General features: G+C 31.5%; 1 protein-coding gene across 1 annotated transcript; it reads right to left on the bottom strand.

The window, feature by feature from the left end:
• Nucleotides 1-1,805: 1,805 nt before the first annotated feature.
• On the bottom strand, nt 1,806-25,756 carry LOC111052280 (abl interactor 1). The gene is made up of 8 exons (XM_022338913.2): nt 25,717-25,756; nt 25,531-25,633; nt 13,280-13,400; nt 10,320-10,589; nt 8,529-8,963; nt 7,364-7,444; nt 5,392-5,598; nt 1,806-4,590 (listed from the first exon to the last, which is right to left on the bottom strand). Exons 1-8 carry the CDS (start codon nt 25,739-25,741, stop codon nt 4,465-4,467), a joined length of 1,368 nt encoding a protein of 455 aa, XP_022194605.2. The 5' UTR covers nt 25,742-25,756; the 3' UTR covers nt 1,806-4,464.
• Nucleotides 25,757-26,327: the final 571 nt, after the last annotated feature.

Raw genomic sequence — 26,327 nt, forward strand, 5'->3', positions numbered from 1 at the left:
GTAATCACAGTTCTCCGCCGACAGCGCTATGCGCCATCTGTCGGCAAAAGTTGTAACAACAATGGCCGCCACAACTACAACTATGATGAAGTTCCCGCTTCAAATTTGATTAGTTAATGAGGAATATTCGTTGGCTGGTATTTTGAATAACATGGAATAAAAAAAAAATCTGGTGTTGCGCACTCACACAACTTTCCTGCTCCTTCCTTGCCGTTATGAAAATTGATCACCTGACGCTAGTGTTCCCGCGCATCTCAAGTCTACTATTCAAAGATTTGAGCCAGCTGGTGACAGGGCAATAACGCTGGAGACACACATGAGGTCTGCTATCTCTTCATAGTGTATGATTTAATAGAATCAACAATAATTTGCAATTGAATAATCACATTTTCTCGAATTTAAAGCTTATTTTCAATTTTAGGTGAAAATGTTACTGAACATTAATTGTAGACATTTTCATGCTCAATCTACTTCACTTGATTTTTTTCGTTTCAATTGTATCTGAAGCCTGATAATTGAATATCTATCTGCATTGATGGGGCGAAGCTCCTGAAATTTTTACAGATATGGGACTTGTGGCAGTTGATAGAGATTATCGATGACTATTTTAGGTATGAATTTGATCAAAATCGTTGGAGCCGTTTTCGAGAAAATTGCAAAAACCCTGTTTTTGTCAACATTTTAGCCGCCATTTTGAATTGCATCAGATCGAAATTGTTCGTGTCTGATACTTATATAGTAAGGACCTCAAGTTCCAAATTTCAAGTCATTCCGTTAATTAGGAGATGAGATATCGTGTACACAGACGCACATACACTCATACACACACATACATACAGACCAATACCCAAAAACCACTTTTTTGGACTCAGGGGACCTTGAAACGTATAGAAATTTAGAAATTGGGGTACCTTAATTTTTTTTGGAAAGCAATACTTTCCTTACCTATGGTAATAGGGCAAGGAAAGTAATTATATTCTTTTAGCATAGTGATATGAAGTTTGAAATAATTTTAGCATACAAACATACATGTCATATATTGATCAAGTGTCTGGTTGAGGTATTGAATCTACTTGGTTTAATGACTACTCTATATAATTATGCTTTCTCATCTGAGCTTAGACCTTCTAACCTATTTCAAATGTACGTTTTTAAAATAGAGATGCTTCCAATGTTATTTAAATGGAGTTACTTTTATGCTCTAGGGAGTTTTTCTGTTTTTTCCTCCCGAGAGCGAAAAAGTGACACTCTAGTATCACGTTTCAGGGAGTAAAGTAAGCACTTTAGACAGGAGGTGGAGGAAAAAAATTGTAACTTGGAACCACCCCCACTCACTTAGCATAGAGGGGTAGGGGTGAGGAACTTTGATATGTTTAACTCTTAACAGAAATGCGGGGTCAAAAATTGTCTTCCAAACTTTCCCTCTATAATCCTTCGTTGACTGGACTATAATAATGCTTCAGTCTACAAAACAACTTGATTGAAACAAAACATCTGACTATGGTGACAACCTGACATGGTGTCAAATTGAAATGACATTATTTTCACCACCTAACTCCGATTTAGTCACTCCCACTCAGCTATGACACATGTGCAGTCTTTAATGATTGTTTAGAATTAGAGAGTTCACTATGCCCCAGCTGGTACTAGTGATGTTGTAGGCCTACAAATTGTGTAATTGATTGTAATGTTATGGTTGACAACACTATTAAAAGGCTGATATTGAATAAACTTTCATCGCATTCAATCGATTAAAAAAGACTCAGATAAAATAGGGAACGTTATAAATAATTTTTGACAAACAATTTGATTGTTAAAATTGTATTTCAATTATTATTGGTAAAATTAGATGGAATGTACACTTTCTTAATACTGCACTTGAGTATGTACATAAGTTAGAGATATGCACAAAACATTATTTACAGTCTGCGGATTATTTAAAACACATTAAATATGTTATTCGATAAATACCTCAAAAACTGTAATAGGATATTCAAAAAATTGTTAAGAGACATACAAATAGAGTAAAGTTTACAAATGCTAAATATTGTTTAAAGGCACATAACAATATTAATGTTAATAACATGAAGGCTGGCGTCTTTTATTTATAGCCAACATTACCTTGGTAATAATTTGAAACTTTATAAATGCTACCATTCCTCTATTAAATTGTTAAAAATTAAAACTCTAGTTTTTAAGACATGTAATGTAAATACTGGGTAGTTAAGATAAAATATTCTACTCAATTCCAAGTAGCAAATTATCTTATTTCGAAACTTCTTCAATATTTACTTTCAATTAAATGCAAAGAATGAATTATTATATTAAAGAAAGTGTGCATAACTATAATTCAAATAAAACAACTATGAAATGGGTAACATATTTTGATCATTTGACAAATTTCTCAATGTAATGAATAAAAATAACATAATATAATACATCAAAATTCATGCTATACGCGTTAAAATACTGACGTTATGATCAGTTTATATCGAAACGCTTCAGAACACAGTTCTATGGACAAAAATCTCAAAACCAAACTCCCTATTTTGTAATTCATTTAATAATATTCATTACCGTAATAAAACTTCTAGAGACTTCCAAGATTATTTACAAAGTTATACGAAGTTAACGGTAATAATATTGTGAAACTACAAGATAATATTATCTATCATAAATGAATTTTAAAATCATGAGTTTATCACAAAAGTTGATATGTTTTGAAAATACAATAGGATAAAATATAAATTATATGAAATGTGTATATATTCCTTCAGGTAATAAGGAAAATGAAAGTATAAAGATAGAAGTTTGATTATTTTGATTGATATGTGATAATTTATATCAGAATATATATCACAAAATTTACTAGTGAGATAGAAGATAGTTTATTAATGCTTTCATGATATTATATTTTTAAATATTTGCAATTATTGTAATAAATTCGCAATAACCACCGGATCTTGGCACCAAATAGCTTCCAAAATGTTCAATGAAATTGAAAAATGCCAATGAAGAAGTCCAATTAGTAGTGACTGTTGAAACTCATGAATGTGAGAATCGATTTCACCAGTAATTTAAGAAGTATCAATTTCAATTTTACAATGCTGATTCTTAATAAGTTTTCAAAATATATGGAACATTTTAATGCACTTTTTGGTTTATGCTAATACAATAATTTGTTCATTGAAGTTTGTTCATAAAATAGCGGATTTTCATTGACTACTTTTATTTTTTCTTTACATTAAATTCAATCCTTTGATGCATTTAATGGTATAGTAGAAAAATATGAACATGTGTGGGGTGGATGCAAAGTGCTGAATGTGCAATTACAAAAGTAGATATCCGATCAAAAGGGAATGTATGGAGGGTTGTATTTATAGAAGAAATTAAATGATGATAAAGAATGAAAATATTAATACATTCATTAAATGATATTTAGTTTTAGGAATACAAGTTAAACACCACCTACCCATCATATCCAATACTATCTTGAATATAATAGAAAACAGAAACTTGAAAAATCAATAATTGTGTCGGTAATAATATTGTGAAACTAAAAGATAATAAATAATATTATCATAAATGAATGTTGAAAATGGAATATTATTTTTCTTTTTGAAAAACAAACCATCACTTGTAGTAATTTTAAATTGATAGATAATATGCCGTACAATATTATAATTTTGATAACTAATGCATCTCAATTTTTATAACAGAACAATAACAAAAGTTCAAAGCCATGTAATTAAAACTACCGTAAACAAATAATATTCATGCAATAAAATCTTTACAAAGTTATAAGAAAATAAAATTTTTAACATTATCAATAATAATAGGATTGTTTATAAAACATACTTTTTTCAAATAAACAATATTTACAAACAGATACAATGAGTAGTCTTCTTCCACTGAGGGACTAGAATTAAACATAAGATAAAATCAACAATTGATATGTACAAAGAATAGATCATCAAGAAGAATAAAATTAATGAAGCATTAAAACATAAATCACCGAATCTAAAAACATAACCGCAGCATAACATTTAATTGTAACTTAATTTATAAACGTTGTAATTAATAACGTAATTAATTTAATAATCAATTTAATAACGTAACATTTTAATTGTTCAGGTTTTCTCATGATGAGAAAAGGAGAAAGTAATTTGAACATTCACTCATTCGTTTCAACAGTTTGTAGTACTGTAGTTTACTCTTGTTTCATGTGGTACCTAATTAAAATTATCAGAATTTAGAATTTTACAAAATTAATAGAAAACTGGGGCCAAATAGGTATGGAAAGCATTTTCTAGCAAGTCGATTACGATATCGAATTTTTGTGACCTTAAAACCAAGTTGAAAAGTTAAAAATTTCAATAGACAAGATATGAAATTGGATTTTGAAATAACAATCAACTGACGGAGCCTGAACTTTGTTTGCCCGTCGATTGATCACAGAGAACATCAAGAATCAGCATCAGGGAAAAGGGACGACACGAAATTGGCTGGAAACTGTCCCCTTCTACCTCCGCACTCCCCATACAGCCAGTCATCGTTCACTCGCTTCAGAATTCTCACAGTATCTCCTTCCTGCCGAAAATCACAAGAAAAATTATATATCATCACTCATTTATTTGATTACAATGTAAAGATATACAAGCACAGCTCTTGAATTCCTCAACTTTCCCAAAGTACATTTTTTAAAAACAAGCTCTAGAGGGTTATGTAGCATTTTATTACTGTTTGAAATAATTTTAAATCGCTCAAGAATATCATGCAAAGCAGGTAGAGATGGTTGCATTATTGAAGCAGAATCTGGCAGCTTGCCTTGCGTGCACTGCATCAAACCTCCAGCGGTCACCTATCACTGAAGCTGCCTTATCTCACATAATATTCGTTCAATCTTGAAAAACGAATTATGATATATCAATATATTGATTTGTAATTAAATGTAAGTACTAAAAAAAGTTTTTCTAGTAAGTTTTTGAAAAATCAACGGTTTTTTATTATTTAAGAAATTACATTTTAGATGGCCGCCATTTTGTTTTATGAATTTGAAAAATTGTAATAATTGTTTTGTAGCTCTTTCTAGTTGTCATAAATGATTTTTGCAAAGTTTCACTTCTGTAGGTTCATCCATTATTTAGAAAAAAAATTGTAAGTTAAAAAATCAAATGGCGGCTGTATGAGTTACTAAGGACTTTCGGACAGTTTGAAAAAAAATGTTATACCCAGGAACAATGCTCTAGAGTATTGGTAGAGAGTTCAGAAACACTCTGTATACCGTACACATGTTTTTTTTTTAGTAAGCTTTATAATATACTCAATTGGTGATAGCTGAATTAATAGAAAAATACAACAGTAAAATGAAATATAAATGAAATACAGCACCTGAAACGACAGATCATCCCACGTTTCTGGAGTGAACGTGTACAAGGCAATGGCTTTGGCGTCGTTGTCGAATGAGTCGACCGGCTGCTCATCCAGAGCAACCACCACATTCACAAAACTCTCCGGAAATATTCCCTCCTTGCCCATAAGCTGGCCTTTCAACCACTCTGCATTCACTCGACTTATCAAAGATATCACATCATTTACCTGAAACAATTAAAAAATTTATTAATCAATCAAGATGTCTTCAATCGATACTTAATGAATATATTTTACTGGACAAATAAATAATTAATTCTATTGTTATCTACCTGTCTTCTATAATAACATAAAGAAAAGAATACAAGTAGACTACATACATAATCTAGACTGTACTACTATGTCTACTATGTAGACTATACATAATAGGAAATACACAAATGACAGATCATCACGTCTGTACTACTGAACGGATTAACTTGAAACTTTGCATAAAGATTCTGAATTAACCGAGGATGTATAAAGGCTTATTTTCATTGTTATTAAATCAATTCATTAGCGCGCGCGGTTTAAGAATCGTTGGTTGCGGGTTAGAGACCTATCAAATTTCTAATTTTTTTCTGGGAGTTTTCAACTCCTATTCATTGGTGCAGAGCACTCTCTTCTAAGGAATCACCATTCATTATTTAGCACCCAAATTTATATAAAACAGCTACTGCATATGGTCATAGAAAGAATAATAAAAACATTTTTTAATGGTGTTGAAGCTTTAGCCAGGTTCACAGATTTGTTACGAAACTACTTAAAGAACGAATATAGATGAATGAACAAAATAGAATACACATTGAGACATAGAAATTATATAACTCAGAGATATAACAATGCCTATGGTAAAAGAGCTCCAGAATTCAGAATCCCGTTTATTTTAAATTCATTGCCGTTAGAGTTGACAATGTTATAGAGTAAAAATGAGATTCAAACAAAACTTAAAGTGTACTCTTCTTCTTCTTCTTTATCTATCCCAATGTGCCGTTTTCACAGCGTTGGGTGGTCGCCTCGGATCCATCTTCTCCACTGCTCTCTGTCCGTAGCCATTCTCTTGAACTGATTCACGGTCTTGCCTCTTTCTGCTGCTATCCGTGAAACAGTTGCCTCCCATGTCACCCGTGGTCTTCCTATCGGTCATCTGCCTTGTGCCCTGGCCTCCATTTATTGGCGAGGCTTTCTGTTTTCGTCCATTCTCAGGAGATGTCCATACCAAGAGAGTATCCGTTCATCGATTGTTGTTTCAACCGCTTTAATGTGTATATTCTTCCCTTATGCGGTCATTTCTCACTCTATCTCGTCTTGTTTTCCCAACTATTCTTCGGAGACATTTCATTTGGACCGCATTTATTTGGCTTTTATCTTTTTTACTGACTGTCCAACTTTCACTTCCATACAATAGGATGGGCTTAATGATTGAAACATAAACTTTGTATTACTTTGAAACATAAATGAAAATGTATTATGATTTAATAAATATTAATGACAGAGTGAATAGTAATAGGTAATATCCCAAAGTGATATATTGCTAATGTGTGTGTGTGTGTGTGTGTGTGTGTGTAAAATTGTCGCTTACCGAGCAAAGTTTTTTCGTATTTTATATTTAAGTTAAGTTATGGTGCAATGGACAAACAGAACAATCATTTACAGAGAAAATGAAGAAATACAACCAGGTCGATTAAGAAAACAGAACTATTGTTATTGATTGTAATGAATTATTTTATACGAATATCCCTCAAATAGCTAACAGCTAGAGGGATACTATCGCACTGTTGTGATATTCAAATAAATAAAATAAACGATTATCCACGTATACATAAGGAGATTGCATTTTACAACACCACATTTTCCCCTGTACGGGTTAACTGCTAGTTATATATAACTGAAAAATAATTCATATTAATATTAGGTCTAATACAAGATTCAAGAATAAAACATAAAATCTTACCTTAAACGAGAGATCATCTGGGTGGGTGGCCTCATAATCGTACTGTGCTATACAATAGGGTTTTTTCCTTTCAACGGTATCCTTAAAAAATAAAATAAATCATTCATTTTTGAAAAGAGAGGTGATCTTTAATAGACTATTTTTCATATTCTGTTGTAACCAAATTCAAATTTAATTCTAAATATCGGTAGGTTTTATTTTCGGACAGTGTATAATTATTGCACATCATGACGTCTTTTTTTTGTTTTTTTTTTTGCTGAGAGAGATGCCCACGCGAACTCTAGGCTTGTGCATGGGTTATGAGGCAGATAATAATGAGAGATGAATGGACCTACAGTTTTAGGCGAAAACCTCCGGGAAGCGATTTTACAACTCTTGAATCATATTCAGAGGTCACCATTCCAACAGGAATATCAGGCGCATGATCTTAACTCATCTAAGCGATAGCTTATCAGCATGACCACTGAGTCAAACCGCTCCCCGTAATATGGTTGTATAATAACCGATCATGATATTGTTGTATTGATTTATTCAGCCTGTTAATAATACATGTGTATTACATACAAGTTTCCTGTTCGAACACCATGGAGAGATAACTAGCTCATTAGTTTTCTGTAATTTTGGCGTTGGTATACTCATTCTAACTAGCCTACATTTTACATCAATTTGAACAAATTGAAAGAATAAGACATTGATGGTGTCAATACTCCCTGATACTCCCGTTGGAAGGGTGACCTCTGAATATGATTCAAGATTTGTAAAATCGCTTCCCGGTGGTTCGGGACCCGCCTAAAACTGTAGGTCCATTCATCTCTCATTAAAAGATCCAGGTTTCATGGCAACACCTGCCACATCTTCAGCTGAACTTATGAAGTTCAATTCACTTCAGTTTTAAATATAGAACCAATTTTCATGGCAACACCTGCCACATCTTCAGCTGAACTGATTATGTTCAATAAATTTCAGTTCAGCTAAAGATGTGGCAGTAGTTGCCATGAAACATGGTTCTGTAATTTGAATTGATTTTGAACAAATATAGTGATAATGCCAACGTCTAATCAACGTCTTATTCTTTTCTATAATGGAGAAATACCACAACATCCCCTCCCATACAATCAAATTAATAAAATGTGACCAAAGTCAATGAATAGAGTAGGCTACTGACCGACATGAGAGTGGTGGGCCGCGGCGGCAGTTGGGGTCCATTGAGGAGAGCATCGAGCGCTTCGGGGGGAGGGGGAGGGGGAGGCATGGAGGGCATAGGTGGCGACCAGTTGGCCTTCACGTCATCGCTATCAAACGATTCCTTCGACACAGACTCCGTCTTCATCGGGGGAGGCCTCTTCGGTTTGCCGGTGTAAGCGCCGCGGATGATGGTCGGCTTGAATGTCTGCCTCCTAGGCCCCGGGAACGAGCTATCGGATGAAGGGGGTCTCCTGGACCCCTGGATGTCCTCGTAGATGGTGGGTGGCATCGAGAGACCCGGTGAGGCTCGCCTGAGGGGCGAAAACGGGTCGGACTCGTCGACTGCCAGCGGGGTCGTTGTGTTCGATGAGGTCGATGTCAGGAAGTCGAAGTCGTCCTCGAAGCCGCTTTCCACCTGCACCCAAACCACAACACCGATTTTCACATTGCAAAATGTAAATTATGCTTATTAAGGTAGTTGACCTCTAATCAGTTTTCCACCTAGACGAAGAACGGCCAATGTGTTTGAATTGAAATATTATAAAGCTGTGTACAAACTCAAGCGCCACGATCACTGATATGCAGCTGATAAAAAGCGTACGGCGTATTCGTGGTGTGTAACTCTGCACACAGCATACGATTTATGCTAATTACAGAACCACTTCTAATATTGTATTGCTTTCAAATGTATTTTGTATATAATAGACATATTAGTATTTTATAAAATATAAGTATAAATTATTGATTCGTTCTCAAAGCCTCACTCTCCAAATTATCAGAAAAAGGAGAATTTGAATCAGGAAATACCGCTTATTGCTAGGATTGTAAACGACAAGAAACTAGCAAATCCGCAAATCTTCAAATTCACGATACACCTGGATAGAAAACCTGTTTACATTGATAGTAAAAATATATTCGGTTTTGTTGATTACGATATATTATATTTGTTGATCCCACAGTCAGTTCTCCAGCTAGACGTAATACAGCAATAGTGTTTCTGATTGGAAAAAGCAAATAATTGCAAGGATTGTAGACAGTTGAAACAATAATGCTAATAATGGTGGTCTTTTTTCTCATTAGAATGGAACTTTTGAAACCTTTCTTAAATATGGGACATTTTTTCATTAATAGTATGCCATTTAGTAAACCTTTTTTCTACAACAGAGGTCGATGATTATGCAAAATCGAAACTAATTTTGTATAATTTAAACAAATAAATATGTTGTGACAAGGAGTATTTTAAAGCAATATTAGTAGTTTTTCAAGGCCGATATATTTTCACATAAAAAGTAAATTCGTATAGCTTTTGTTGGTGGGGAGTCCCTTGCGGGAAGGTCCCACCGCCTGAATATATAATTTAAGCCGTCAATGGGCCTTACGACTGTCATACTTCAGCCGGGACCGACAGTTTAACGTGCCCATCCGATAACACGGGAGTGATCTGGTTAAAAAACTTTTTTTATTGAGAGGGTTACTTTGAAATACTTTTGGTATTTTCACATTCTTCACCATGACATTTCATTTTTTTATGATTGGATATGTTTTGATAAAATATATGAATATAACGAGAAGATGAATGTGTTGTATCTAATCTATCGCTCATTATCTTATGTTTTCATTTATTAACGAAGTTCAATCCAATTTATATCCAATTGAATCATTAATTGTATCTGATCTATTGTTTATCATCTTATAATGATTTCATATCTTAACAAGGTTCAATTCGATTTATTTATTAATGGGGGGGGAGGTAATGTTGACAGTAACTCACCCCATCACTACTGGAGCGTGCAGTCAGCGTGGGCGAAGCCGGCGGCGAGTTGAAATCGATCAAGGTGGCACTGGGCACATTGCTCGCTGCCACCTGGATATTATGCTGCGTCGACCCGTAACAGCTGCCCCCTCCCCCACCCCCAAACCCGTACAGTGACGAGTTTGGAGACGACCTGTCCCTGTCCCCGTCCGACTGCTTCCCCGCCCCCGCTTGTCCCTTACTCGGCTGCTTACGGCCGAATATATTCGTTAGCAGTTGTGTTGGCGCCTGAAATTATGTAATACAAGAGTTAATAAAATAATTCAAATGAATAAACGTTTTATCGATCAACAATAAATAAGCATTAAATTATTCATAAGCGATTATTAAAAATTGTGGAGTTTAATTGGCTTACTACTTTTGGAAGTATTGAGGACATGGTTAGTATTTATGCTTGTTATGAACTAAGTGGAAGTTACACTTGTTGCTTTTCGGTCTGTTGACTAAGATCCAAGTGTAAGTAGACCTATTATTAAACACACTTTTGCAAAATGAATGACAATCATTATGAACGTTGCTCTGGCCCAAACTAAAATTTATTTATAAAAATAAATTCTTGAGTTACTGTTTGAATCGGCTTTGCTATTAAACAAATAATATCGGGTTAGCTATTAAACAAATTATTTGAGAAGTTTGGTGACTGTTTATTTTAAATCATTTGGTGACTTCATTTTCAAGATTGGGATTTTACCAAAATGAAAAGGATAATGAAATTTCATAGAAAATATCTGTAATACGTTTTTCATCAGTAAAACTACGATTCTTTCAGAATTTGGCACAGCAATAATTAATGTTTAAGGAAACTTATTCAACAAGATAAGATGTGCAATATTATTCGGCTAAAACAAGCCGGAAACAGAATAACAATAGAAGATATTCACAGAATACCTGTTCAAAAGAATAACATAAAGGAATGGCATTGAACTCACACGTTTAAAGTTCAGTGACATGAAAAACTCAATAATTAAAACTCGTAATTAAAATTAGAATCTTGAAGCCAGTGGAGAATAATAATGTGAAGTAAGGTATTCTATAGAGATTTGGAGGATTACGCATCCAAGAGTAATTTTAATAATTCGATCATTTTGAATGTGAGAGAAATAATATTCCTAGGATAAAATAATGAGAAAACATCAATAATGCATGTAAATGAACATATAAGTTATTGGAAAGTATTGCAAGTTGTAGTTGAAATTCATATTACTCAAGAGAACTGTAGATACAAGCTACAAAGAAAGGCTATATTGTCTAAATGAGAAACTATACTGATCTTAAATGAAAAAGTAAGTTTATAATTTTGAATGAAAATAAGTAAATTATAAAAATCAAAATGCAAATGAATTTCGTAATATAGAATCTTCATCAATTATTAGTAATGTACATCTTTTCAACCGCCAGAGTCAACAAGTTGTAATAGAAATTCCTCTACATCGACTTCCAAATCAGATAGTTGATCATAAATAATTATATCAAACAATAAATAATTGAATAAACTATTAAAAAAAATACCGCAATCACACAATTTTATGACTCAAGACGGAAAATTTCAAAATTCCAAGAATAGTATCTAGCGAGTAAAGAACATAGGGCAATAAGGAAAATTTCTAAAAAAACTTTCTAAATAAAGCTTAGTTCGTCAAAAATAATTTCAAGGTTTGAGGAGTTTCACTTTTTATTATATGGAAGGTTATTTTTACAGCTGAAATATAAAATAACCTTGACAACAATAGAAAATCGAAACAACGAAATTCTGTAGCTAAAATTACCAACAAAAAGCATACTCTTTTAAAACAATCTTGAAGCTGAATATTGAAGGCAATATCTACAGAGAAAAATCAGGGAAAATATTCTACTAATTTCTACTCAGGATCACGTTTATAGTGGACAAACCTTTGGAATGAATTTTATGCAAATTTGCCTGTATATAGAGCCAGCAACCTGAAATAGTTATTGAACGTTGGATTATTGCTTATTTAGCACGAACAATTTAACCTGAGATGACATTTCTATTCTAATAGATAAGATTAATATTAATCAATTTTACTCGTAAATTTTATTGATGTGTTTTATTTACAACGATAAAATAATATAAGCCCATTGATAGAATTTAAAAAATACAATGATATAATATTAGTCCAGTGGTAAAGAGAAAGTCCTAGCTCCGTTTAAAAGAGAATTTTATCATCAAATTGTATTATTTTTATGAGATTGTTACTTCTACAGTTATCCTATATTATAGCAAAAATATATTTCAAGATATGAGGTTACATGCTTACAATAAATTAGTTATGCATATTAGCTTCAACACATTAACACCAGATCTTTATATTTTTATTATGCTACCAAGTGATAAGTAGTTAAAAATATGTCCGAAAAATTTTGAGATCAGTTTCTATATTTATTTATTAGGTTAGCAAAAATAATTCAACGACCGGAAAAGAAAAAACAGGCAATTGCCCAAAACTTCTTCAATTTCCTAATTTAGTTTCAAATTGTCCAAATATTATAGGCTACATAAGCTCCAACAATAATATGCTCATATGAGCCGAAAATAATTATTGTTGTGATATACTACAATGAACAAAAATGTTTGCTCACTCATCAACAAAACAATGTTTAGATCACCAGCAATCCCATCAGTAACACCTAAAGCGCAGATTACTTCAACAAGGAAATACATTATTCATTTTGGATTGAGTTCGTAAAGTTTGTGAAAAAATTCATGAAATATAATTTCTCAATACAATATAAATTAATATTATTTTGTTTAGTAGTTATCAGATTTGAAACAATGAATAGAATTTTTATTTTATTTAACAATAATACAGAAATCATCCATAGAGTTGAAAAACGTCACATTATTTTAATAAATCAATTCATTATGTTATTTGAATTGAGAAGCGAACTGAACTGCTCACCTGTTTCCTATTGACAGCTTTGGGCTGCAATTTGGGTGGCGGGGGCCTGGGTGGAGGGGGCTTCTTCTTAGTGGCCAAGGTTGTCTCCGACCTCGAGAACTTCCTATCCATGAATGGATCACTGCAAACGATTCTCATCTTATTGAACTCAATTAATTCTAATCTTTCTATTTAAAAAATTATGGTGTAACTCATCCTTGTCAAAAAATGTTTAATGTAAAACGCTTTAAATATTACATTAATATATTATAAAACATTATAACGAAGAATGCTTGACTAAGAACTTGAAGGAAATTAATAGTAATTTTTCAATACAGGGTTAGGTATGAGATTGATTGATTTTTATTTTGTGCTAGAGATTTATTTTGTTCTGAGAGATAAAATTGCAAGAAGTGAAAATTATAATTTATTATTTGAAATATGGCAATAATATGAAGCCATGTATGTAGGTACCATATTTGAAAAATATAAATTATATCGAATATGAATATATTGACGTTTTCAAACTTACCGATTGTCGGCCGACACTCAGCATTGTCCTCAAACTGCTGATTCTCAGCCAATCGGAGGATAGCTTCTGAGTGTCGGCTGACAATCGATAAGTGTGAAAACGGCTATTATATAGAAAATACTGAATATTTCACAATCTAACATAATCAGCTAGATATTCAGTTATTAAAAATCGAGTTTTTAATTGTTTTATAATAAAAAGTAAAATTCGTCCACTTAACTAGATTAGAAGTGAGAAGTTTTCAATTTTTGAAATATGAAAATTTATCATTATTGTATGATATTGTATGAAGTATGAAATTCGTTTTACATTGCAGAACGGATTTATTTTAAGTTGGTCCACTTATTTTATCATGATAATGCATCATTTGTATGATACTTGTATGAAGTATGAAATTCATTTTACATTGCAAAGCCCAACTTGGTGGATGACCCAGACGCTACGAATTTGAAGTCTTATCTATAAATTGAAGTCTTATTGTTTGTTTATAATATTTATCCACGTCTTAAGATTGGGTACAACGTAGTTAATTAGTAGTCATATTTTTATTGTAGAAACGGCCTTGAGGATTATGTAATTTGATAAGGAAATAGAAGGTTAGAGAGTTTCGTCGAATAAGATAATGTGGTAAACAATAATACAGCAATTCAATTATATCACCATCACAGTATCTGGAATTTGTTTAGCTTTGTAACTTCAGTATTAATTAATCACCTTGAAATTATAAAATAGATCTAGAGATCGAAATATATTTTTTATTGAATAAAAATTGATGTTTTTTGTCACGGAAGTTGACTTAATTGAAAAGAAATTGATTGATTTTAATTGTAATTTAGAAATAAATTTTTAATTTTGAGATGTTTTTCAAGATGAGATTATTTTTTTTAGATGCCAAGTTTTACAATTCAATTTGATAGTACAGTAATTCAGATCCAGAGCATTGCAAGCTACACATTTTAGTTATTTTCAAAATAATTATTAATTTCCATAATTTTTCATTCCTTTTGAAGAGCTACGGTTGTAGACCAATAATAAGCAGTTACTTTCACATTGTTTGATGTAAATCAAATAAGAAAAATAAAATAAACTAACTACACAATAAATTGAGATAATTAACAAACAGACAGTGCTTAGTGAATAATTTAAATAATGTTCATATATCAAAAAAAAAAAAAAAATTATACAGAAGAATGATTTGAAATCATAATCAATTAGAACTACTTATCTTTGGAAAAAAAACAATTATATTTTAATGTTAGTTTTAAATTTAACTGTATCGCCGCATTCACAAGCTAGATACGGTTACTGAAACTAAATGAAAACCAAGCTAAATTTAGAAAATTCATTAACTTAATGTTTAATTTCTTTGGCGATTTGAAGAATTTTGAAGATGTTTTTCCTGATTTTTTAAAGATACTTCTAGTGATAGTTGATAATAACAAGATCAATACTGGGGGTTAAAAACGTTTAGAAGCTAGACCAGACCAAATTGGGTTGCTGTAAGACAATCTCATTCCTTGATGCCTTGAAATAAGAGTATGGCTTCCTTAAATAGCTTAGTCAACGCTTCATTCAAAAACACCTCACGTGTCTAGTTGTACAGGAAAGTGAATGGAAAATCACTTTTTCACCTAGGGAATTATTGCGATAAAAATAGAATTCTAGTCATGAATAATCAATAGAACTATAACATTATCTAAAAATAATTAATTATTATAATTGATCATAAAATAATGAGATAACTCGAATTATCTATATTGTTTTTTTTTACTTTCCTTGCTCTATTACCATAAGTAAGGAAAGTATTGCTTTCCAAAAAAATTAAGGTACCCTAATTTCATGTTTTCTATACGTTTCATTACTTTCGTTGCCCTGTTACCATAGGTAAGGAAAGTATTGCTTTCCAAAAAAATTTAAGGTACCCTAATTTCATGTTTTCTATACGTTTCAAGGTCCCCTGAGTCCAAAAATATGATTTTTGGGTGTGTGTGTGTGTGTGTCTGAACACGATAACTCCATTCCTAATTAACCGATTGACTTGAAATTTTAAAATTAAGGTCCTTATACCATGAGGATCCGACAATAAGAAATTCAATTCAAAATGGCGGATAATGGCTAAAAAACCATAGCCTATTTTTCACGGTTTTCTCGAAAACGGCTTTAACGATTTTCTTCAAATTTATACCCTAGATAGCTATTTATAAGCCCTATCAACTGACATGAGTCTCCTAGTTTTAATTATTTAGCCGCCAACCGGCATAATGTTATTCCCCGAAATTATACTCTTTTAAGAATGAGGCTTATAGATCAATGTGCAAGGAAAGTTGTGTGAGTGTACCACACCAGATTTTTTTTATGATACTCACATGAGTTTAACTAGTTAGATAATGGATCTGTATATTTTTTTCTAGTTTTAATCTGAAAATCAAAAATGGTTTGTAAGCTTCATGTTACAATAGGCGATAGCCTAGTAAAAACTATCAATAAAATTCTATCTATATATCTATGAGTCCTAGCTAGTACGTGGTAAATGAAGGATAGCATAGGGAAAATGACGATGACATACGATGGGCCACAAATTTTAGGTGGTATCCAAACTGATATTCCAGCTCATTAATAACAAATAGTGGAGTTGACTTGAAGCGGTCATCCTTCCAGAGAACTAAAAGCGCGTCATTCATCAAATCTGAGTGATGGATACGGTATCATCCATTTATTAGTAGCTTTACATAATATCATGGTCTACAAAATAATTAATTGAAACATTGATACTCTTGTTATATCTATAATTATAAAATTCGTATCTATTTCACTGACTGACAGTGAGTGAGTCAACTGATTACGATTTCTGAGAAAATATAACGAATACGAATTCCTTCATCTGCTTTTATGTAAACAAATTATATTTACACTTTTCTCTAATCTGTCAGCATTAGTTAATTGGGAAGAATCAATGTTATTCATGAGAAATGCTGCCAGTTTGAAGTGAATCTATTGAACGTCTATGCATATTTTCTCATTTTTATTGAAAGTTATCATCTATTTTTTCCATAAAAACAATTAATGTCAAGGAACAGTAAACTGATAGAATAAGTGCTTTACTATTAGGCCTACAGTTATTTTTTGCAGTTGTTGAGAATACAGTAACAGCTATTTGGCGTTTTGATGCAGAATCCCTACCCTCCCCGTGGATAATTTTAGCCTTATTGACGAGTAATTGTAGCCTAATTCAATGAAGCGCCCCATACGGGCGCTTCAGATGTTTTTGAAATCCTCTCCACCTACCTACTCATAGCGAATAGGCTTTGCCAAGAATTCTTTCAGAGTAGACAAGAAATCCATGGATACCAGTGAATTTAATCTTTAATTGCAGCAAGCAAAAGTAAGAATAAAATGATCACTGCTAATTCGATAACTGTCAACGGAACTATTAATTGCCAATCAATAAAGCCGAAGTCAACTCCGCTCAAAATTCGGCAAAATTTGTTGCAATCAGGCTATTATTCTACAGAGACTTCAAACACTTTAATTATTCCATGACTTTACCCTATAATTTACATGCCCAATTGTGGCCTTATTTCTTCATTTGTTGCTGATGGAGGGCAAATCATTAGATGCTCGCCGCAAATATAGATTTATGATACAACAATTTGAACCAGTCTCATCCCTGAAATAACTTGCTGAAGGACCTTGAGAAGAAAAATTGATCCTTCAAGTAGAAGCTGATTAAAACAGATATTTCCATCGACAGTTAAAACGAAGAGAGAGAAAGAGAGAAAATTGACAGCTTTGGCGACAATATTTTTGGCAATGTTATATGAAAACATTGCATCATTCAAGAAACATATTTCATGATGTCAAGATTAGTACATGAAGAGAGCAACTGGGTCACACCATAAAGCATCGCCAACCTGAACTTTTTCAACAGTGTTGAATGTGCTGTTCAAAGTGAGTTGATAGCAACGCAACTAATCAAAAGCCAGAATTACTCCAGTATTTGTTGTATTGTTATCATCATATTCTCTCTGTATATAAGCAGCCATAATAGATTTTTATTTCTGTACTTATAAAAATCCGAACTCACACTCCTATTCACTCACTCGCTGATAACGATCTCTGGATAACTAAGTATTATAGAAATGTATCGAAATAGATCTTGGAATAATTCTATAGATAGGTTTAGTTCGGCTTCTGTAGCATGTGCATTCTTCTTCTCATCTCCCATCCAATAAAACTGCTTGAGATAGGAATATCATATTTAATATTTTAAATTATTATTATTTAGAAAGAGCACCTTACCGGATACAAACGTCCATGATTCTATGACGAGACTATTAATTTATTAATCCTCTTCTATTCAACAATCATTTTGTTAATTATATTTTTACATGTTTAAAAAACGATCTGGAAACGTTGCGGAGCTAGATAAAGATAGTGCTATCTATTTTGTCAAGCAGAGGAGGGTGTGGGACACTAACACTAACAACGGAAGATGGGATAACCGGAAAAGATTGATAGCAATGGAAAACTTTATATGCAAACAGATGTCAGTCGACACCCACTTTGAAATTTTTGTTGAGCACAAGTTTTTGTTAATTTTTTATCTGATAATCTAGGATTTAAAAGGAAATCAATAAACTTTGACACACATAGCAGCCATGTTGATGAAAGAATAAACATAATTTCTGATAAAACTTGAATCTAATTTCTTAAAAGCATGGCTTTCTTATTTTTACTATCAATTTGCACGATATTGATCAGTTTATTATCTTTCCAAGAAGTAGAGTTTATAGTTAATAACGCTTGAAAATTATAGTTTTAATATTGTAATATTACATTTTTCTTCTCACATTGGAATCGAATCTTCAATTCTAGATCTATGGAACTTTATAGTAAATGTCAGAGTTATCAATAGACGGACAAATTTTTTGACGGAGAATTTATTATCGTAAATGTTTGTTGCATTGTTCCATAATGTCACCGAGGTAGGGTTAACAAATTACTAAATAAATCGTTTATTTGAATAGAATATATGTATAAAAATTTAAAATAACATTTTCAAAATAAAGTTTTATTGAGAACAGATGTAGAATGTGAATTCTAAACTTATAAGTTATAATTTTGTGTTGACGTGTCTGTAAAGATCGATATTGAACAGGGCGTTGTCTTTCATGACTGGCAAATTGTGTCCTTTTCCTGTTCGAGCTTCTTCTGAAAAACATGGCTGGCTGTTGCTTGTATAATTTTGTGCTCTGAGTTATTGTCTGTTTAAATGAATTTATTAATGTTGTAAATTGAGTTTATATAAATTTTTGTGCAAAGTTTGCTGTTAGTGTAGTAAAGCCAATAGCCACTGTGTTTCAACTGTAAACTAGATAAGTATTTTTTAGTTCGTAATAATTCTGAAATCATTAGGCTTGTAAGTTATTGTTCGTTTTATATTTCTGTGTTTTTGCCAAAATTTTCATCTGAAGATTATAAGTTAATTTGCTCTGAAAACTGGATTTCTCATTCATAGGCAATAGATCCATTCACAGTTTATCAAGAATCTATTTTATTGGAGCCGACAACTTTCCTTAGGTGATAGGTGTTAAATGCTAATCCAACCGTTTAAGGAAAATTGGTAGCACGGCAAATGGTACGCCCTGGTGTGGGACTGAATCACCACATTTGTTCCAAATGGTACGCCCTGGTGTGGGACTGAATCACCACATTTGTTCCAAATGTTACCCCTGTGGTGGGACCGAATTACAAAATAAATATGTCCCAAATGGTACACTATGAAATCCCTGGTTATAGAAATTATGTTTAGGTTAGATGTCTTGATAGGTTGTGAATGGTTTACTGCTGAGTGGGAAATCGGTTCAAGAGAGATCAAGTCCTAATGAATATATTATCTGTGCAGACTAGCAAAATGGCATACAATATGAAAAATATTAGAAATGATGATGAGTTAATAGCTGCCTTAACACAACTGTTTGATAATTTTAAACAAGATCAAAGTGCTAGGTTTGATGATATGAAGCAAGAATGTACTAGCATAAGACTAGAGCAGGTTAGTATAAACCTTCTATTGAAAAATGCAAATGAAACATTGAAAGATAGTCATGAAGATGAAAACAAATTGAAGCAGGATGATAGTAGTGTTAAGTTACAAGATCAACTCATTCAAGTTTCTGGAAATGTAGGCCTAGTTACTGTTGTTGAAAAAGTCAACCCTAATGAGATAGTAGAATTGAGTAAAGAAGTAGGTAGGGAGTTGTCTTCATTGAAAGTCAACTATCAAGAAAGTACTATTGCTACATTGAAGGTTAGGAAAACAGTAAACAAATCAAATGTTTCTATGGATCAGATTACTACATCAAAAGTTAGGAAGATTGTAAACAAAATGAATGATTACATGAGACAGGTTTCTGTGGAGGTTAGGAATAATGTGAACAAAATGAATGTTGCTTTGAGTCAAGTTGATGAGTTCAACTTTCAACTGAGAATTGAAAAGGTGTATGCAATGCATTCTCAAGTGAACATGACTAACTTTTGTAGGCAAAACGGCTTTGTTGAAACAAATGAACCCATGAATAAAATCATGCTATTGAAGAAAACAAAACACAAAGTCACCATTGATGTGTTAGTATTCAAAGGTTGTTTCAAGTTGCTTATTTACAAGATGATGACAGTGAATCACATGATGGAAGGGTATTCCCCAACACACAATGATTAGGAATCCTGTGTTATGCCGGGATTCAGAATAGCATAATCGCTACACAGTGTATGGTAAGAGTCCATAATTGTGTCTTTTTTCTTTCCTATAGCCTATTTTTCTTGGCCCTTGATCTTTTCAAATTTCAATTCTTTCCTGTCTTTGTGTAATATTCAGTAAATTTCTTCTATGAAGCATATCTTAACCAATCTTGTCCATAGTCATTTAAATTTGTATTTTTTCTGAAATAATTTTGGAAGTTGAAATAGTAGCTTATTTTCCTAATCTTTAAATTGTTGATAAAACTTAACTTTTCCAAAATCTATCCATTGTGGTGTAAAGAATTGTGTGCTTGTGACATATTTTTTCATCATGTATCACTTATGTGAAGTGTATCAATTTGGTGTATATTGTTTTAGGGAATTTATTTACCCAATTTTCTTTTCCTCTTGTTTGTATTTTTTAGGGAACTTATTTACCCAGTATTTCATCTTGATCATCTTTGTATTATAATCTTGAAATGTTTGTACTTATTATACAGTCTTTAAATTTTAAATTATTTTAAAAAATAATTGGTTTAATTTAAAACGTTGTGTTATATTATCAATTGAAATGAGTTAAAGGCTAAAATTTTTCTAAAGTGTTTTGTAATTGATATTTTTTTTTTCAAATTTTAAAACTGTTTGTTCTATAAATTTTGATATGATTGATTATCGTTTGAAATGGATGCTGGAGTGTATGTAGAATTTTAGTGGGGTTTGTTGATTAGAATTTTGCTGGTATGTGATTGTTTTTTGAGATGGAAACCCATTATTGCCTAAAGAAGGAATAACAGAGGTTATGACTTAGAGAGGCAGTAATGAGATAATATTTTTTGTGTTGATTAATAATGTTGATTGCCATAGATGCAAAATATGATTAATAATGTTGATTGCCATAGATGCAAAATGATGATTAATTATGAATATTGTTTGCCTTTGAAGCAAAATATTATTGATGTTTTGAATGGTTTCTTGTTTAATGTTTGATAGTAAAGTTTTGTCATGAAATGTAGTTTGTGTTTAGAACATTGAAGAGTCGAAATAAACTATAGTATCCAACAAACGATGATTAATAATATTAAATAATTTGCTTTTTATACAATTTTTGAACAAAATTAAAACTAAATAATTTTGAAACCCTGAATGATAAATCATAAATGTGAAATGAACATGCTATAAATGAAATGTTATATTAAATAATAATGAAATGCAAATATATATTATGAAATGATTGAATAGAAGACCAAATGTCTGAAATTATTGAAATATGTATTGAAATTAAATTTTTGTTGTGTTGTTATGATGTTTGTTTTTTACAATTTTGATAATGATACAGGGTGTTATGAAATTATATTTCTATTTTGAAGAATGGATTAAAATGTTGATATTTGAACAGTGAATAAATGAATGATTTTTTTTTTAAATTTATCATTGATATGTCCATATTTCACAATTTATGTATTGCTGACTGTATAATAAGATGTTAACAAATTTCAATTTCATAGATACTTAAAATAATTTTTATGTGTATTAGATTGTATTGATAGCCTAATCAAAATTTTTCTTCTTAGTTTATAAGCATTTTAAGATAACAGGTACAGCACAGACATTAACATTGAAATAGTTATCATGTGAATCTCGAAATCAGTAACAAGTGAACGCCATGAAGAGTGTTAAGAACATTTGGGTGATTTTCAAACTAGTGTGACACAACTACGCCAATATCTACGCCTAAATCTACGCTGCGGCCTACACCAATAACTACGCTAATGTCAACACCAATAACTACACCAAAATCAACGCCGATGCCTGTGCTGATGTCAACGCCAATATCTACGCCGATGCCTGCGCCGAAGCCAATGCTTGCGCCAATGCTGATGCCAACAAAAAAAAAAATCAATGCCGATGCCTGCGCAAATGCCAATAGCTACGCCAATGCCAAAAATCTGCGCCAATGCCAATGCCAACAAAAAAAAAAAAAATCAATGCCAATAGCTACGCCAATGCCAAAATCTGCGCCAATGCGAATGCCAATGCCTGCGCCAATGCCAATATCAACGCCGATGCCACAGCCGACACCAAAGCATACGCCAATAGCAATGCCAATGCTTATTGCTGACTCTGTATCTCAAACTTCAACACTACTGCATTACCTGGAGGTAATTGCCATCCATGTTCACATTCACAACTTTGAATTCAGAAGAACAGTCACAGTATCATGAAAGAATTGATTCAAAAAATCCTCTCCTAAATTATTCCTGTATGCAGAACTCTAAACCTTGAAAACTGAAAATATCAAAAAACCAAACCTTACCTAAATTAATCCTCACCTAAATTAATCCTGTATGCAGCGTCTATCTCTTTTCCAAAAAAATGAATTACATTGTCATTTCAAGCCTGAAATGTACATTGTATAATTACAAATATGATACAAAATTTATGTGACTCTGTATTGAATTGGAATGCAGCCGTCTACTACAAACATGAAGCAATGCTAACTGAGATGTCACCTGTATCGAGTTTGGTATGCAGCAGTCGACTACAAGTATCAGCCCAACACTTCGTGCATCCAGATCAGCCCAACACTTAACGTCATCACATTGGAGTCACACTTAACTGAAAATCATACTGAGTGCCTTAACGGACTGTTTTCCAAAATGTGCATCAATAAAATCAACCGCGTCAATAGTGAAAGAAATGAACATTTTTTGATTTATTGAATTTTATGTGAAAATTAAATGTAACAATTCATCAATTCATTTAAAAAAAAAAAATAATAATAATAATAATAAATTTTTTATTCAACATACTAAAATTTTTTTTTATGCAATAAAAATTAAATTTTTCTATCTATTAAATTTATGTGCAATTTCAAAAAACTATTCTTTACATATTAAACTTTCTGTTGAGATATTTTTCTTTAAATTATAAAGCTAAATCAAAAGTAATATTGATATTCTATATTTTGAGATATTGTTTGGAAACATATAACAAACGCTATTGATGAATTTTTATAATAATTTTCAATATTTTTGGATGACATGTATGTTTTTTTTTCTAGAAAAAATTGTTACTGTTCTCAAATTTAAATTTCAACAATTTTCATTAGGGTCAATGTAAATTTTTTCTTTAAATTTTTCAAACAGTAAAATTTTTTTATGTCAAGAGGGGGGTATTTGTAATATTACATTTTTCTTCTCACATTGGAATCGAATCTTCAATTCTAGATCTATGGAACTTTATAGTAAATGTCAGAGTTATCAATAGACGGACAAATTTTTGACGGAGAATTTATTATCGTAAATGTTTGTTGCATTGTTCCATAATGTCACCGAGGTAGGGTTAACAAATTACTAAATAAATCGTTTATTTGAATAGAATATATGTATAAAAATTTAAAATAACATTTTCAAAATAAAGTTTTATTGAGAACAGATGTAGAATGTGAATTCTAAACTTATAAGTTATAATTTTGTGTTGACGTGTCTGTAAAGATCGATATTGAACAGGGCGTTGTCTTTCATGACTGGCAAATTGTGTCCTTTTCCTGTTCGAGCTTCTTCTGAAAAACATGGCTGGCTGTTGCTTGTATAATTTTGTGCTCTGAGTTATTGTCTGTTTAAATGAATTTATTAATGTTGTAAATTGAGTTTATATAAATTTTTGTGCAAAGTTTGCTGTTAGTGTAGTAAAGCCAATAGCCACTGTGTTTCAACTGTAAACTAGATAAGTATTTTTTAGTTCGTAATAATTCTGAAATCATTAGGCTTGTAAGTTATTGTTCGTTTTATATTTCTGTGTTTTTGCCAAAATTTTCATCTGAAGATTATAAGTTAATTTGCTCTGAAAACTGGATTTCTCATTCATAGGCAATAGATCCATTCACAGTTTATCAAGAATCTATTTTATTGGAGCCGACAACTTTCCTTAGGTGATAGGTGTTAAATGCTAATCCAACCGTTTAAGGAAAATTGGTAGCACGGCAATATTCTAATTAAAGCAGTAAAAATCGTCCAATTTTATTCAGTTAAAGATCTTAAATCTTTCTTAAAACCTCTCTTTCAATTGGAATTTAGATTAAAAATATTTTGTGTAAAACCAATCCTTCCTTAACTTTATCGTCATATGGAAACTGACTGCAACTCATTCAAACATTTTTTTCTTTAATTTGTTGAAAAAAAATGTTAATCATCAAGGTATATAGTTTGAAAATTAAGCTAACAATTTACCGTATAGCTAATAGCCTGGATCATATTGAAAAAGTTTACAGAAAAGCTATAATGATAAAAACTATCAACCAAGTAGCCTATAAGAGTTACAGGTTTATTAAGAAGTTAAGTGGAATAACATCAACTAGGTTAAAATTTCTTTCCTTACTTTACATTTTTTTATTAGATTGTGAAAGCAATCTTTTAAATTAGACCTGTGTCGACATAAATATAGCCTACCGTGAGTCAAATTTCAACATTTGAATATACGTAGGCTTACCGTAGTTGATCTTATAGACATAGTAAATCTATCCTAAAATATACGTTTTTAAAATTACGTTGGGCACTCAAGAACATAAACCGTAAGTTAATTACAAATATAAGGATTTTTCAATAAATGGTATTTTATATAAATGTAATAAAACGGTAACGGTATGAAATTATAAAACAAAGAAACAGAACAGGAAATCATTACCATACAGACTTAAAAATATATAAAAGGTTTTTGAATTTAAAATGTACTGTAATTTATTTTTGGGCGGAAACATGTAAGTAGAACAATAATATTCAATTGCGCTAAACAGTCTACGCCTACATTATTTAAATGTCATCAAAAAATGAAAATTTTAAAATAGAAATTGATTGGCATTAATGTTGTTTGAAATTGCTTAATGTGATATCTAAAAGGATTAATTTAAAAGCACTGATACTGATACTTGACATAGTCAAGTTTTATCACCATAACAAAGAAGATTTCAAAATATAATAATTAACCTATCAAAACAACTTACCAGTTGCCAAAGTCGTCCAGCAGTTGGGACGAAGTTCTGCAAGGCTGTGCATTTCTGCTTGGTCCAGGGGGTGCAGGCGCTGGTCGAATAGGAACTTTCATTTCTGAAAATAATTAAACAATTTAAAACAATTCAAATAACACACAATTAGATTTTTAAAAGGAAACAACACAGTTTGACACATACCTAACGACTTGCCAGCTGCATCCATTTTTCTCTGACCAGTGATGCAATATGATCATTCGAAATTTCCCTTCAATTGAGCAAACATATTGCGTAAAGTTAGGTCAAGAACAAATAATTGTGAAATATAAAATAATTTGGATATTTTTAAAAAATTTAAAAGACAATTTTGGAGTATTTAAATTTTTTTAAAGCAGTTACAAATAAAGATAATTATAAAATTGTTTAACAATTTTTTGGAATTTTCAACTTATTTTAGCGGTATATTTGAATTTACGGTATAATTATAGCGGTACACAAATTTTCAATGATAATCTTATTTTTGTAAGGAAATTTCTAAATATTCTATGGAACTAATTAATATACTAAATTATAGAATCTATAAGATAAAATAATGCATAAAGTAAAAGTACCGGTACCTACTAAAAAGTTATGTTACAAAACCACTAATAGTGGTTAAAAAACATCAAAGCTCAAACAACTACTATGATAAGAATTTAACATTTTCCAATACCCTGGTTCAAAATAGAAATGATTTTTATTCTAACCAAATTGAATTGATTTCACATTCTAATCAAATACTTGAAATATTATACACATCAAATAACTTACAA

The sequence above is a fragment of the Nilaparvata lugens genome, chromosome 7 (assembly GCF_014356525.2).
Source record: "Nilaparvata lugens isolate BPH chromosome 7, ASM1435652v1, whole genome shotgun sequence".
NCBI classification, from domain to species: domain Eukaryota; kingdom Metazoa; phylum Arthropoda; class Insecta; order Hemiptera; family Delphacidae; genus Nilaparvata; species Nilaparvata lugens.